Raw genomic sequence first — 17,135 nt, 5'->3', positions numbered from 1 at the left:
GCAACTAAGTCGGATAAGTTCGGTACAACTGTACTGGATTCCTGGCCATTGTGGAATAGAGGGAAACGAGCGAGCAGATGAACTTGCCAGGAACGGCTCAAGCTCACCTTTCACTGGTCCAGAACCATTCTGTGGAATATCTGACTGTGTGTTGAAAGGTGAGCTGAAGAACTGGGAAGGCCGGGAAGTGTTAGCCAACTGGTTGGCGGTACAACTTAATCAGTCAAAAAAATTTATCACGCCGAGTATTAAAATTACTCAACAATTGCTGAGTCTTAATAAGAAAGACTTAGGCACAATCACAGGCCTTATAACAGGACACTGTCCGAGTAAATACCATCTCAAAAACATAGGTTTAGTGCAAGATGATATTTGTCGTTTTTGTAATACCGAAAGCGAAACCTCGGAACATTTGCTCTGTAATTGTGGAGCTCTAACTAGACGCAGACTTCAATACCTTGATAAGGCTATTCTGGAGCCCAAGGAAATTTGGTCTGCATCGCCGATCAGGATTATAAAATTTATCAAACAGAGTATTCCTGATTGGCACCTATCTCGCTATAGCTTTCAGTCTACTTCTTCATCAATAAGCAGTAGGTAAGCTTGAAGCGGAGTACAAAAAAATGGGATATACCACAATAGTTCAGAATAATGGACGCAGTGGTTCACATCCAACAGGGAAAAAAAAATTGTTCAAATTTTATAAGCAGTTTAATGAAAAACGTTTAACCAATTCTCAACTTTAGCGTATCATCCACAGACTAATCTGGTGGAAAGATCTAACAGATAATTGGAAATTTATTTGCGACAATTTGTAGGAAATGATCCAAGATCTTGGGACCAGTTATTGCCTTACAATACGTTTGAATCTAATACAGGGCACAACGCTTCAACAGGTTTTTCGTTTTTCGAATTGGTTTATGGAAGAGCGGCAAAAATTCCTAATTCAATATATAGAATTAGGGATAAGCAATATAACTACGGAGACTATGAGAGCGAAATGAAAACTTCTTTCTAAAGCGAGAAGAAATAATTTAATCATTTCAAAACTAATTCCGTCTCTAATCGAAAAAAAACAAAAGAGAAAAGAAATTTACGATAAACACGCAAGTGATTAGCAACCAATGTGGGGCGACCAAGGTAAAATCCGTTCCAACTGGCATGGGTCAAAAATTACAATCGCTATGGAGAGGACCGTATGGTGTGGTGGATTTTCAGGTGCACGGGAGCGAAACAACCGAAATCATACTGGAACAACTAGAAGGTACTGCGATAATTCAGGGTAAATATGAATTCAACGTAATATTACAGTCGAAGCAAATTGAATGAGAAATAATGTTCTAGAGGAAGTAACAAAAAAGTTGGTATGAGATTTGTAATAAGCTAGCTACACATCTGCTAAAATTACAATGTACACCATTTTTTGAAAAACTGGAGAATATAAGAAAAGAACTCAGCAGCAAACAGGAATATATAGAATAATTTTTCGACAACCAATCAGCCATTTAAGCGATCCTAGGCGTTTTGGGAGGATATGAATAAAGAAGACGAGTAAGAATTGATAAAGATTTAGATAAACTTAGGTATAATGAAGAGCGAATTCTGTATATGTAAATTCAGAGGAAACATAATGTGCTGTACACATACAGAATCTGAGTCAAACAAGAAGAAAAATAAAAAATCATTATATGAAATCGAGCAAAACAAAAAGAAGCAACATCATATAAAGAATAACACAGAAGATATCATAGAAATGAATGGATACTCGAGGGTATTATTTTATGACAATTTAGCATTTAAGGTCGAAATCACAGAGAAATCAGATAAGCAAAACAATTTTGACATAACACACGATGGAGAAAAGACCGCAATCGAAGAAGATATCAGAAGAAAGAAGAAAATTTCAAAAGCAAAGAAAGATAGGAACGAAATAGCAATGATTGAAATACATGAAGAGCCAATCGTAGAGTTTATAAACGAGCAATTGAAAGTACAATATGCAGAGAAAATGAAGGACAGAGATATAACAAACCAGGAGTACACCAATAATTCAAATATAAAGATAATATGACAAGGAAGCAAGGGATCATAGATGGCAGTAATTATTAATAAGAAAATAAGTAAATAAAATAAAAAAGTGGTCGTGGTATGGCACTGAATTGAAAGATAAAAGTCACAGGAGGGTTGTGTCCGAGACACGACCGCATAGTTCACGTAGGATTCCGTTAGGGCTATATGTTGATTTTGGAATTTCGAAGAATTACATTGTTAAACTCTTTGATAGAAATTAGGTGGCCCTGAAAAGGGCAACTTTGTTTGGTTGTTGGGTATTGTTTATTCACTCCACTAGTGTTTACTAAGTGATGATGACAGAAGTATCGTAAACAGTCGTTGGGTGGTGTGTATCAGAAAAAAGATGCTGAAGTGGAATGAGATATGATGAAAACCGCCCTCTGTGACCTTAGACGAGATGCCTCATGTATTATGTATGGATGAAATAAAGAAAAAAAAAACGAACAGTCCGTTCTCGAGCGGGCAAACACCTTGGTTTTTATTAATGAAATCAAGTCATTTTTAACACAACTGTGCCGAAATCGATTGACGCAAAAATTTCATCTATCCATCGTGAAATGACTGAGCAATAAGCGTTTAAAAATGGGCAATTTTCATGATGTGCTCGTTTTTCGATTTTCAATTTGTACCCCAATATGTTCCCGAAAGACGTAATCCTACGTCAAAAACAGTATTTTTGATCGGTTTTATATAGTTTTTGTGGTAAGTGGAAAACAGTAAAATAAACTCTTTTGTTTCAATACAAATTTATAATCCTGAGAAGGACTGGAATGGTTTAATGGGTTGTACGGAATCTGCTGCGTTTCAGTCGGAAGTAGCAGTTTAGTTTTGGGAGCGGTAGCTTTTACGGATTCGCTGATGCTTTCCTTGACTTTGGCGCCATCGGCTTCTGTGCGTCGATTTGCGAGGGTTTGATTGGCACCACCACGACGAGCTAAACGACGGATAGCGGGTCTGATACGATGCGATGCAATGCACTTCGCTCCTCTGCTTCCTTTGCCGTATCCAATTGTTGATGTGAAGAGGAACACACCAGCAATGCACACTAGATTTAATTAGATGCTCTCCGCTGCTTCCTCTTCTTTGTACCCTTTGCCGCACCGCATCCATCGTTTGTTGCCGATGGCTTCCTCTCCTTTGTCACACCGTATGGTGTTGGTTGATTTGTAGAGCACTGCACACTAGAAGCCCAGATGTTTGCCGATCTGAGCGTTGAACGAGAATGAGAAATCCACGGTAACGGTATTGAATTAAAGAGACTTTAAACTCTGAGAGTTCATTCGTCTCTTGAAACAGAAATCCAAAAATGTTATCGTCCTTTTATATCAGTTGGTATGTTAGAAATAGGCGCCCCCCACTCGCTCGCCATGCAAATATTTGACTTATCGGGGAACGAAAGAAGCGAAGCAGGCGAAAAAGAAATGACGTCAATTTCGACCAATCAGTACCGTTTAAATGGGGGTTGAGATTTTTCAATTGTTCGATAGTTAATTACATGATATATATTATTTTATTCAAGGTGAACAATTGTTATAGAGTGCCGCAATGTTTTGATGTAAAAAACTCATCAATCCGTCATGAAATGACTGAGCAATAAGCGTTTGAAATTGGACATTTTTCACGATGCGATCGATATTCGTTTTTCAATTTGTACCCCAATATGTTCCCGAAAGACGTAATCCTACGTCAAAATATAATACGGAAAAAAATTGCAGTTAAAATTCTTGGATTTTGGTGCCCCTAAGGGTCAGCGTACCCGGCAAATGCCGGGTACGCCACCCGTACACGACACTGCCATCACAATTCGCCCTTTTTGACTAGTATTTGCGGTCCCCTCAACATGCATTTCTCACTAGTATTTGCGGTCCTCACAACACGCATTTCATGTTACAACTGTGTATTCATTATACACATCCCGATTTCGAGTGGCTCTCAAAGCGCACATCAAAAAAGACGATTCATCCTACTCGCATGTCTTCCACACACACTAAGGCCAGGCGCAAATTGAGACGCGTATAGTGCGAGTAACCTGCCACGATATAGCGCCTGTTTTGTGACTAAAGAAAACAGATAGAACGGCGCAAATTGGCCAGATGACGCGAGAGTGTGAAGCGCTCGTGAGACACGACTCGCGTGACGCTGTGGCTGAACCACAGTTTCTCGTGCTGGTCGGACTGGTTGGGTGATTGTGTTAGTAAATAAATATATCGCGCAAATCTGTGTGAATCAGACGTTGTATGCGAGTGGCAGGTTATTTACACCAAACTGCGACTGAATATGCGCTCCACCACGCTACGTTTGTGGCACGTATGAGTCGTGTTGCTAGTCTCGTTTTCGTTTATGAGCGCTATACGCTTCTCAATTTGCCCCTTGCCTAAATCTTGCACTTTTGATTTTCTTCTTCAACGGTCGTACTAGACTTTTCATGGATACGCAATGAACGATTTCAAGAATACCATTTTATTTGTTTTTATTGCTGTACATTTCATAACAAACCAAAACCCGTCACGGTCGCCAAATGTGTAACTTACAGCTGCCTCTAGAAATCTATCATTGCGCCCGGAACTCGAATGCAGAACACGAATAGAGGTCATTCGACGGATGTCTCCCGCGAAATTTTTCGCTAGCCGCACGTTGTTTTCATTAACGCGTTAGTCGCCCAACGCGACGTATCAGAGTTTCTTGCGGGGCCCAATTCGCTTATAAATTATTAACTAAAGATCAAACTTAGTTTGTAGACAACTTTTTCAAGATCTAGCAATACTTTTTTTTAATTCGGAGACAAATTGACAACAATAATTTTAATTGATTGTCATATAATATGGGTTTCGCAAAAACTGCTGTACAAACCATCCCCACTAGAAATTATTCAAAAGTATTTTTTAATCATTATATAATTATTATTATGATTTTATGATTGTTCTACATTTCCTATAGTTATATTAAGGTACCTATTCTATCAAATATCATTGAAAAATCCTATTCAATTTGAACAAAGAAAGTGTCACCCATATCTGTGTGACGGGACAACGAACGTGTTAAATCACGCGGCACGCGCGATGTGGTATGTTGCACCGTCTTGTTGAACCCACGGCTCCCCCACATTTAAGGTACTCAATAGTGGTACGAAAAAGTGGAAAAGTGGAACAATGATTCCACCAGCCCATACAGCGCAGCAAGCGTCGTCACGCACTGTACGATGTCCCTGACAAAACGTGTTATTCTATTGAGTAAAAGCAGTGTGCCAACGATCAATGGTTGCCCAAATCAATTGAAGATTTGGTTGACTTAAAATAAACGAAGAGCGCAATAAGTTTCTCGAACTAAGGCATGATTTTCGTGAAAAAAAGACCGAATTTTCAGGTCTTGTTCAAGTGTCAGTCTGTGATCAATCGGTAATTTTTTTTTACAAATTTCAGTTATCATGATGGTCCACATATAAAAAATTGCTGCCGACATCGAGTTCTATACTTTTCAAAAACATGAATTTTACCAACAGTTATGAACTATCTTCAAAAGTTTTTAAAATGTATTTCAAAGTTCGATTGCTCGAAGCCAATAACCAGTAAACCAGTTGCGGCGATGTGGAATGAGTGCGAAAATTTACAGTTCTGAACAGTTTTACAAATGGCAACGAACCTCCATACAACTACTTCTCAATAGCAAAAAAAATATCCATAGGCAATGTGTTTCGATAGAGCAAATCACTTTCTCCTTCACGAACAGTATTTCATCGGTTCAAAAAACGAAGCGAAATATTTGATTCCAACAGCAAAATTCCATTACAGTTTTTCTCTCTTCTCAAGACGGATCGCACGAAATTGGGATGATATCATCATCCCGAACTGAAAGCTGACCTCGAAATGGAAAGCGAAAATCGACTGGCGACGTAAAGGTCGCGGCTGTAGACGAAACCCTATGGCCAGCCGCCATTGCTTTTATCGTTGAACTTCACCTCCAAAAATGAAGCATCGTTCAAAAATCTACCTTCCTTCTATCTTGCAACGTAAAACAAATGGGTTGAATTTGTTTCGTCTGCTGGATCGAAGGTCATTATGTTTGTTGTCCTAGCACAGGTAAGCTTCCACGCCTTTGATATGAAGATTTGAAAACAGAAGCACCAAAAAGAACAACTCGAATGTGGGTCAGAAAACCGGATTTAATAGCAAGTCAACAAACAAATAAACTCACGATTTTGTTTTTGAATGGGTGATAATTAACGAAATCTCTCCGTAAATAAAACCTTCGAGATCGGGGCACATTTGAGGGTTTATGAACTTAGGCATTATAAGAAAATCCGGCGATCGCAACGTCTTCTTGGGGACTTTCTTTTCCTAATGAGAGAGCAAAGAGCAAAAGACGGCTGTTTCAGAGAGTGACCCATTTTTGTAAGCTTCGTCGTTGAACTCGACGTTTGCTTGTTCTCTCACCGCCACGGAATGTAAGGAAGAAATTAGGTTGTTTGATGTATTCGGGGAAAGTTAAACCAAAGAACAATGGTGCAAATTCTGTAAGCGCCCACTATGACCAAGTTCGTGGCCTACTGTCATGATTTTCAATCTGTTACTCACAGGGTGGTAATTGCAAGAGCGCACTCTATCGGACGTAACAATCAGCAGACCATATTAATTCAGAAGGTGTGCGAAGCGCTGAAACTGATTATGATATTTTCTTTTCCTTTATTTTTCTTTCCAGTCAGGTACACTTGACTTTGATTCCGGTCACGCAGGCAGGAACCCTGGCAAATCCCCACAAACGAGGAGAAAAAAGAGATGGGAGGGAATCGAGACACGGTGAAAGAATTACTGTTATAAATATTTCTTTTTCCTCGCCTCGCTTATTTCTTCTCGACTTCTAACCTGTTTCGAGAACTGCGGGAAGAGTTGCCTCGAAAGAGCAGCAGCAAACAACGGCGAGAAAAAGTGGAGACTTCTTGCGCGTCTTACGTGTCCCGGTGGCTTCAGTGCTGCGCTAGATCTTGATCGGTTCGAATGTAGTTAGGCCGTAGTGAACCGGGCGGATATCACCGTGTACATTGATGTGCCCTAGGATTCTTACTGTTCCACTGAAAAAGTAAATCGCTTAGTGAATGTTGATTCAAAAGTACGTGAAATTGAGTGCTTTTTGGTGATTGTCCAATAAAAATGATCGTGAACGGTAAATATTTGTGTGTGATATCGTTGGTGATATTCTCGATCAGTGGAAGTGCTTACACCGCACAGCGGTCGAGCCTGCGAGAAGATGAAGGTAGTCCGTTTCTGGACATGGCCTCGGATTTCCTGCAAACGTTGGGCAATCAAAATGGGGGCGGTGGTGGAAATGCGGCCGCAGGTCTATCTGGGATTGCTTCCATGCTGCTCCCACTGATGGCCAACGCTAATGCTGGAGGAGCTGCTAAATCAAACAACGATGGCGTTGGAGCTATTTTGTCCGGAATTGGTAGCATGCTGGTGAATGCCAATGGGGGAGGAAACAATGGTGGCGGTGGTGGTGGTGGTAGTGGATTCGATCCTGCTCTAATTGGAAACGTTATTCAAATGTTCGCTGGAGCGAATGAGGAACAGCAACCACAACGCCAAACCAACAAACGCCAAAAGAGACAGAAGGCTGATGATGGTAACCCACTTCTCGATACTGTTCTAACTGTTGCGCAGACCTGGTTGGCCAACTATAATAGCGTGGATCGAGATGAAGAGCAAGAGCAACAGCACCCTGGAATCAATGGCGAAGCAATCGCCAATCTTCTACCGCTAGCGGTTCAAGCCTTCCAGTCCTTCTCCGGGCCAGAAATGGAGAAAACACAGGAGAAACATAAGGATCATTCGTGGGTTCTACCTCCCTTTCTCGAGAACATTCACGTCATGTGGGATCAGTTCACCCAGTCTGAACTAGCGGAAGCCATCTGGACAAAGGTTGGACTCAACAAAGTATTTAAAGGGTTCGTCGGTCGCGACGGCAAGCTGGACTATGATAGGCTTTTTGATACCCTGCAGAACCAGTCCTTCCGTCGACGGTGGATAAAGGCGGCCACTATCTATCTAGCCGATTGGGCTCACTACATCGCAAATCCGGAGGTTTACCAAAGGTAAGGTCGTATGAATAAAAGGAAAAAAGATCCGGGGGGATTTAATAATATACGCAATGTGATTGAGGCATGACACACGCTTCAACCGTCTTGCGCTTGTCTGGCGGACTGTGAAGTCGATTAGTCACGCTAGAGAGAAACACGCAAAGCGCGATCGTGTTTTGTGCCATTTTTGGCTTCCCAGAAGTGGGCTAATACAACCGAACTTTTTCGCTCGTAGTTGACAAATAGTGCCACTTTTTGGGATTCCAAAAACTTTAGTAAAAAATTGTTCAAAGAACAAAAAAAAGTTCGAATACCATATCATTCATTCTTGTCTTGTTTTGACCTTGCAGTCTAAAAAGGATTTGTTTTCAAAACCTGGGGGAATATTAACTTTTTCCCCCTCTAGTGTTTCAAACTCATCGGAACAGAGGTCGGAATTAATAATATTCTAATATTCCCTGGATCCAAAATATTTCCTATACACACGATTCATGATTGTGAATTGTGAATTGTGAAATTTACCAGTCTCATGATTGGCACACAGTCTGTTCTAACCGTTTGAGTGCGGAGCAAATTTTGTGAGCATATGGCAAAAATGCGGATGAGTTTTAGTATATTTTTGAAAATAGTGATATACGTAGATAACTGATTATGTCACAAAAGGTGTATCAAAGAAAAAAAACACATCAAAAATGAGGTCTATAAATTTATAAACATTAACTTATTACAAAAAATAAAAGAATGTTAAATATATAGCTTGACGAACATTCGCAAATCTAGCCTGCTCTGGAACACATTTCTTATTCTTACTCATAGTGCCTGTTACATATGTGTGATTTTTGATTAGATCATTTGCCAGTTGTACGCTTGTAAAATTATTACATTTTTGTTTCTCTTTCACATTTGATTGATTTTGCGCCTCTGTAACAAAAAAATCCGAGATAATGTTTTGTCTCAGAATCCAAAGCATCCAGAATTTGATACCCAATTTCTTATTTGGCAGATACTGTTCTATGATGGATTGACAGTGAGTTCCAACTTAGAGCTCATGAGGGCGATGAGGTGTATATAGCTCGCGAAATATTTTTTTAGCATGATTTGCCCAGAAGTCAAACTTACCATAGGGATCATAATCTGGGTGCCCAAAATACTGTTGTCAATCAGATGAAACAAATTTTAAATAAAAAAAATTGTAAGGGGTTGTATCTAGGACACGACCGCATATTTTCGACGTAGAACTATGCAATTATGTTATGTAATCCACTTGTTTACCATTTCGAATATTATTTTAGAATGCATCGAAATTTTTGTAATAGATTATGTTCTTCGTTACAAATAAATTTGATGAACGTCTTTTGACGTAGAACTACGTCTTTCATTAAGGGTACCAAATCAGAAAACAGGTCACGTTTTTATGAAATAAAGTTAAGGTTAATAACTATTTTTGTCGCGAACGGATTTTGGCGATTTACATACTAAACGAATCGGAAATTCCGTGAGATTTGTGCAATATGCTATACGTTAGAATCTCCTGGTTTGTGGGTGGTTAAAACTTATGAAAACTTTAAGCGTTTCCATTTTCCCATACATTTGTTCTGTCCATTTGTGTGCTTTCCCGAACAGAGCTGTCAATAACAAGCAACTTATCAACGACCAACGGAGGGGAAATCGCAGGAGTTAAAGTCTTCGTGAACAAAGGAAAAGTAGAAGAATGAAGGGGAATACTTGCCTAGAGTATAAACAGTGGATCTCGCTGAGGCAAACTTTCATTCGGCATCGGACTGTTGAGCAATCCAGTTCAGTTTGTTTTCGCTGCGCTTCGATCTAAGATTGGACCCCACCAGTTACAACTTGGATATCGTCGTTTGGTTTTTCTGTTCGTTTTTCGCGTTATTCGTATCGTGTGTTTTTCTTTCCTCGTCAAAAATTGGACGCTTCGCGTAGTGTGTGATGAGCAAGAAAAAGAGGAAGGTAGGCTCGAGCCCTGCAAAAAAACGAACGCATTGCCAAAGGCAATAAAATTTCGAGGCAAGCGCCATCTAATGATGCACGCGATGTTGGTGCAGTGAAAAGCGCTCGCACTGAACCGAGCATTCGCGAGTGAGACACCGCATCGAACAACAGCGAAGTAGGCGATTTCGGCGCGTCGGTCGAAAATGTAAACGCCGTTACCCGCAAAACTGCCTTCAACTAGAATTGCATTTGCGCTAATATTGGTCATAATGAAGTATTGCTACTGTTTTCGAGGTTGTTATTAACAAAAAGAGTTTATTTTCGCTTGTTTAGATAAACTGTTATGTTAAGAGAGTAAATGTCGTTCTGGAATTTTGTATGTGATTAGGTTTCGCTTGCCAGTAGCAAAACCTCCTCCACTAAGGGCTCCACAGCTGCGCTTCCCTCTAGCATAAGAAAGTAATGCAACTTTTTTCGAGGCCAGTAATGTTACCATAAGCGTTTCTTTTGATAATAGCGCAAAATGATGAGAAGTATTTATATTCCTAGTAATTTCAAGCCACCAATGTATGGCGACTTATATAAAATAACAGTGTAGTTCTACGTCAACAATGCGGTCGTATCTTGGACACAACCTCCTATATTTTTTTTTACGTTTTTACGGGTATCATCCCAGGACTACCAAAATATGTGAGCGGAAGAATTGTCAAACGATCATTGTATTTTACATTTCCCTCTGAAATTATTGCACATCTCATGTTTACGTAGTTTTCAAACCGCGAAAGTTCATTCACCTCTAGTATCTGAAAATATTTCCTATCACTTGATGCAAACATCTTTCCGATCTGTTAAAAAATGTTCGAGTTATAAGCACTCGAAATACGGGTAGAGTTAACACACTAATCGGCAGGACAAATGTATGGGAAAAAAGGAAGTTCTTCCAGTTTTGATGAATTTAAACCGTTCAGAGATTAGCGAATTGTAATTTATAGCATATCAAACGAATCTTAGAGAATTTTCGATTCAATTTGTATTCAAATCATGAGAATTCGTTCACAGTAAAAATAGTTATTAACATTAACTTTATTTCATAAAAACGTGACCTGTTTTCTGATTTGGCACCCTTCTTGAAAGACGTAGTTCTACGTCAAAAATCTGTCCCGAGATGCCCCGAGAGACCGCTTAAATTCACAACAAACTGAGGAAACAAATATTAACTCAGTCACTCTCAACCCAATTTTACCCTCCGTTGTCTCCTCTGAGAGGATATCATAATTATAGCTAACCACTCGAATATTTTCTCTCAGGTGACATCACTATCGAATCGTTATAACAGTGAGTTAATAATAATGAATTAATTCAGGTATAAAGGGTGTGTCACATCAAATTGCATCACGGAAAAAACGCTGTAGAAATTTAATTTTTAGGAATTATATCTTCAGCTTCCGCTTATAATCAGATAAGAGTGTATAGATCACGTTGGCCATGCTTCACTGTCAATTTTTCGTAAATTTGGAAAAATGTCGTCGAACGAAAAAGACCGTCGTGAATTGATCCTGTGCACTCATTTCGAGAATCCGGAGTTGTCACATCGGGACATCGGTAAGATGCTGGGAATCGTCCAATCCACGGTCAGCAGAGTACTAAAACGATACTTCGAGAACCTAACCATCGACCGGAAGGTGAAGAACGGCAAAAATGGATGCTCCGTCAGTGAAAAAGATCACAAGCGCGTAGTTAAGCAGTTTAGACGTGATCCGAGAAGTTCGGTCCGGGATGTCGCCAATAAGCTGAATTTGTCAAGTTCATTCGTCCAGCGGACCAGGCAGCGGGAGGGCCTGCTTACATACAAGGCTCAGAAGGCTCCTAACCGCGACGAAAGGCAAAACATGGTGGGGAAGACGGAAGCCCGGAAACTGTACACCGAAATGCTGACGAAGCCGCATTGCCTGGTAATGGACGATGAAACCTACGTCAAAGCGGACTTTCGTCAGCTGCCGGGCCTGTTGTTCTTCTCCGCCGAGGACAAATTCAGCGTTCCGGAGGAGATTTGCAAGCAGAAACTATCCAAGTTTGCCAAAAAGTACATGGTGTGGCAAGCGATCTGCTGTTGCGGAAAGCGGAGCGCCCCCTTCGTGATGACTGGCACGGTAAACGGGCAGGTTTACCTTAAGGAGTGCCTACAGAAGCGCTTACTACCACTATTGAAGCAGCACGAGGGCCCGACCATCTTCTGGCCGGATCTCGCTTCGTGCCACTATTCAAAGGACGTGTTGGAGTGGTACGAAGCCAACGGGGTCACCTTCGTGCCAAAGGAAATGAACCCGCCCAACGCGCCGGAGCTTCGCCCAATAGAGAAATATTGGGCGATTATGAAGCAGGCCCTCCGGAAGAACCCAAAAGTTGTCAAATCGGAGGCGGGCTTCAAGAGAAAATGGATTTCTGTTCAAAAAAAACTACAACCTGACGTTGTACAGAACCTTATGGACGGGGTAAAGAGGAAGGTGTGAGCATACGGGCTTGGGCTCGAAGTATGAATAAAAAGAAAATGCCAAAAGTTGTTTAATAGTTTTTATTTTACTGTCTAAAATTTTCAAAAGGATCGGTCTACTGGGCGAATTTCTACAGCGTTTTTTCTGTGATGCAATTTGATGTGACACACCCTTTAACATTCGAAATAATGCATATTTATTTGTAATTTGGTATAGGAAATAATATCGAAATATGACGAAATTAGATTACACAATTCTGAAAAGTATCTGATGTAAAATATTCTGAAAAGCTTAGCATGAGAAGAGAGCGCGAGAGTTTTTTTTCACAGCACTTGAATCTCTCCTCTCTGTCACAAGGATGAATAACTAATAGGTCAAATAATAAAACAGAACAAATCATCTCTGTCATTTGAAATTAGCGAAATCGAGAGTTTGTAAGAGAAAGAATAATGCTTTGTTTGATGGATTTTTGCAAAAGTCTCCTAAATCCAACGAAGCATCTAACAATAAGCAACATCAATAAGCTCCCCTCAGTTTGACAGAAAAAAAATCAACGTATAAAATCAACAATTCGTACAATCTCTACGGTATGAAAACCGACGACGTGTGTCCTATTTAATATTTCTCTTCTGCTTTGATTCTGCTCTACACTATACTTGCTTCTTGCATATTCTGAAGATGCATTCTGTAGCGCAAAAAAATTGGAGGGTTATATCTATGAAACAATTTTCGAGTTCAATCGAATTCAACATATTTGCTTCGCCAATAAAGAATTTGAACAGTTGTCATGTAAGATCAATTCACGCATTGTAATAGATTATGTTCTTCGTTACAAGTAAATTTGATGATCGTCCTTTTACGTTTTATATGATGCCTAGAACTACCAAAATATGTGAACGGAAAAATTGTCAAACGATCATTGTATTTTATATTTTCCTCTGAATGTATTGCATCTCTCGTGTGTACGTAGCAGGGCCCGAAATCTTCGAAGGTGAAAAATGGGTGGGTTATATCTATGATATAACCGCAAGGTTGACGTGGGACTACCTTGGCTTAGCAATCATTTTTTAATTTGCATTGATTAAATTTTTGATTGAATGAAACAATATTTTATTTGTTTATTTATTTGTTAATATTTAATATTTTTCTCTATTATAGTGACCTTCAACACATTTAGCTGGTTCGTCTCTTTTACTTCCATTTTTGGAAGAATGTCGGGAGTGAGAATTTAACTCGTGATCTTACGCGTTAGAGGTATGGATGCTTCCACAAATGAAACAATTTCCGAATTCAATAGAATTCAATATATTTGCTTTGTGAGTAAAAAGATTGTATAATGACATATAAGGACAATTCACGCATTGTGATAGATTATGTTGTTCGTTACAAGTAAATTTAATGACAGTCTTTTTACGTTTGTTATGATGACATCTTGGTTTAGAAGTCTGTGTTAGGCAAACACATTTCAGTCGGAACAAAAATGCCCCCGACTTACATGTATTCGCAATGCCAATTTCCCCACGCTCCATGGATTTAAAGTACGTGTTAGGGAAACACATTTCAATCGGAACAAAAATACCCTCGTAATGTATTCGCAATGCCAATTTCCCCACGCTCCTTGTGTTTAGAGTCTGTGTTAGGGAAACACATTTCAGTCGAAAAAAAAACCCCGATCTGCATGAATTTGCAATGCCAATTTCCCCAGACACCTTGGTTCTGAAGTCTGTGTTGGGGCAACACAATATAGTAGGAACAAAAATGGCCCCGACATACATGTCTTAGTAATGTCAATTTCCCCACGCTTCATGGATTTGAAGTCTGTGTTAGGGAAACACATTTCAGTCGGAACAAAAATGCTCCCGACTTACATGTATTCGCAATGCCAATTTCCTCACGCTCCTTGGATTTGAAGTCTGTGTTGGGGAAACACATTTCAATCGGAACAAAAATACCCCCGACTTTGAAGTATTTGCAATGCCGATTTCTCTAACGCTGCTTGGTTTTGATGGCTGTGTTGGGGAAACCGTGAATCGGGCCAATCAAAACGAGGTAGTTAGGGCCTTTAGATAACGCTTAACATTTTACAGTTATTCGATTGTTTATCTAATAAAAATAACATTTTATTAGTAGCGATAGAAGCGTAGCCATATTCCCTATCAATTGATGCAAACATCTTTCCGATCCAGTAAGAAATGTTCGAGTTATAAGTATTCGGAATCTTTCATTTTTTCCTGCATGTTCTGTGTTTAGGTTTTCATTTTACCCTCCATATACTCCGGTTAGACGTAGTCCCACGTCAAAATGAGTACCGACTCTACTCTCAGTAGCTTCGCTTCGACTGGAACTGCTTCGGCAGTCGCCGGCAACAAAAAGTGACTTGACTAGTAAAAGAATTGACTAGCGTTAACTAGCGAGGATGACTGATGAACTAGTCCAGTCAGCGGTTATTCTAACTGACTCGACTAATGAATACAAATTTGCCTCTTCATTCAACTGACTTCAATCCATACTTCCAATTCCCCCTTACACTAATTCATACCCGCGTACACAATCTTATTTTTACGTCCATATAAAGAGGAAGAACGAAAACATGATTCCTGATGCAAAAAAGAAGTTACCCCATCAATGATGTTTATTGTCTATCCATCGTGAACTCAAACCTACGAACTTAGACATTTATCAAGTATGCTATAAAGGTCCTCACGTTAGTTTTAGCGTGCAAAACAGCGTATACACACTGACGCTATTTTATATGTGTGAGTAATTTTCGTGTATGATACAAAAGAATCTAGCTAACCTGTAGCGTTCGTTGATCGTCTATAAGTTGCTCGTTATTGACGGCATGGGCAGGGAAGCTCTCAAATGAGCAGAACAAATGTATGGGAAAATGGAAATGCTTCTAGTTTTCATCAATTTAAACAGTTTACACATCAGGCGATTGTAATGTATAGTAAAAAAACAAATCTTAGGAAATTTCCGATTCGTTTGGTATATGAATCGTCAAAGTCTGTTCACGCCAAAAATAGTTTAACGTTAATAACGATTTTTGTTCATAAAAACGTGAAAACGTTTTTGATTTGGTACCCTTAATGAAAGACTTAGTTCTACGTCAAAAAGATCAATGATTTTGAATACGCCCTTTGAAAATATCAGTCATAATTGAAATTGCCCATGTGACGAAGAAAATTGAGATTTTAAGTCGTTTCCATTATAAGTACCAAGTTTCAAAAAAAATGAAGAGGGTCGGGTTTGCGGCCGGCTGATTTAAGGCGGAATTGCTCAAAAGTAAATTTTTGTAACATTGTATGTTTCTTCCAGGTACGTTGCCACCGGCCAAATGATGGTCAATGGCTTCCTCCAGTCGCGCGGTTACCCTAAACAGACCCTGCTAGATATCAACCGACCAAGCGACACCATCTCGAGTCTTATCGATCACACCGCCAAGAAATATCTGCAGGTTAAGATATCGTCCATCACGTACGTTAAACCTGCGGTCAGTTACGTCAAGGATCTTCTGAAACTAGGCAAGGCGAAACAGTTCCTGCAACAGTACAACGTAACGGAGCTAACGGACAAGCTGACCGACACGTTCAATCTCGAGGTAAGCATTCTGCATTCCATCAAATAGACCAATCAGAAAACCAACCGGTAGTAGTTATAAAACTTTATTAACCGTTATTTCTATCCTCTATCATCGCACATAACCATTCGACGGCATAGGTGATTGAACCGGTACTGAAAGTTCATCGAGCCTACCGGCAAGCGATCCAAACGCCACACTGCGATAAGTACATTCTGTGCGAAATCAATTCGCACGATCCGAACGAGCAGCTCGGTCTCGGCGGCTTCAAGCGAGGTGTTACCAAGTTTGGTAGCATGGCCGCTTCCTGGTTCATTAGTCAGCAAACGCAGACGCCCTTCTGGACGCTGTTCGCTATCATCAATGATCCGCACAATTGTCAGGTAGATTTTATCCAGATCAATTGAAGTATGAGATGAGTTTTAAACATATGAACCTTTTCAGCACAAACACCCGGTCGATTGTTGGGAATTCCACGAGAATGAAAGCAAAGTGACCACCGAATATCCACACAATGAGCTGTAAGATGGAAAGCAGAACCGATTCCGGAGGGAAAAAACTCGTTGTTCAGAAAAAAGACAAAAATTGTGATTGTTCATAGAAAAAGGCAGAAAATCGGGCGGTCCCTCAGGGAAAAAATCCTACATCGATTTGAAATCTACATTTGATAATTTAATAAGTCGTTTCAAGTAGAAGAAGAAAAGTTTGATTACAAGCGGTGTAATTCTAACGCGATGCATGTTTTCGAGAGAAAAGCAAAACAGCTGAAACGTGTCTATCTGCGTAACGGTATTCGTTGTTTGGCTAGACGCGTAAAACGAGGGAATAGATATTGTACATTTCCATATTGAATGTAAATTTCAAACGGTTTACGAGGGCTTTCGGGTGAATCGATGGGGATCGCATTCAAAAACAGGAGAAATCCAATAAAAATAATTTAATTGAAAAACAACACGTCGAATCGTTT

At 39.8% G+C, this 17,135-nt stretch overlaps 1 protein-coding gene across 1 annotated transcript; it reads left to right on the top strand.

The window, feature by feature from the left end:
* Positions 1 to 7,022: 7,022 nt before the first annotated feature.
* LOC129761733 (uncharacterized) lies at positions 7,023 to 17,120 on the top strand. Its single transcript, XM_055759476.1, has 4 exons — positions 7,023 to 8,158; positions 15,907 to 16,189; positions 16,309 to 16,551; positions 16,613 to 17,120. Exons 1-4 carry the CDS (start codon positions 7,218 to 7,220, stop codon positions 16,691 to 16,693), a joined length of 1,548 nt encoding a protein of 515 aa, XP_055615451.1. The 5' UTR covers positions 7,023 to 7,217; the 3' UTR covers positions 16,694 to 17,120.
* The last annotated feature ends 15 nt before the right edge of the window (positions 17,121 to 17,135 follow it).

This window comes from Toxorhynchites rutilus, chromosome 1 (genome assembly GCF_029784135.1).
Source record: "Toxorhynchites rutilus septentrionalis strain SRP chromosome 1, ASM2978413v1, whole genome shotgun sequence".
Classification (NCBI taxonomy): Eukaryota; Metazoa; Arthropoda; class Insecta; order Diptera; family Culicidae; genus Toxorhynchites; species Toxorhynchites rutilus.
Note: the sequence above shows the minus strand (reverse complement) of the source record. Positions and strands in the feature narration are given on the sequence as shown.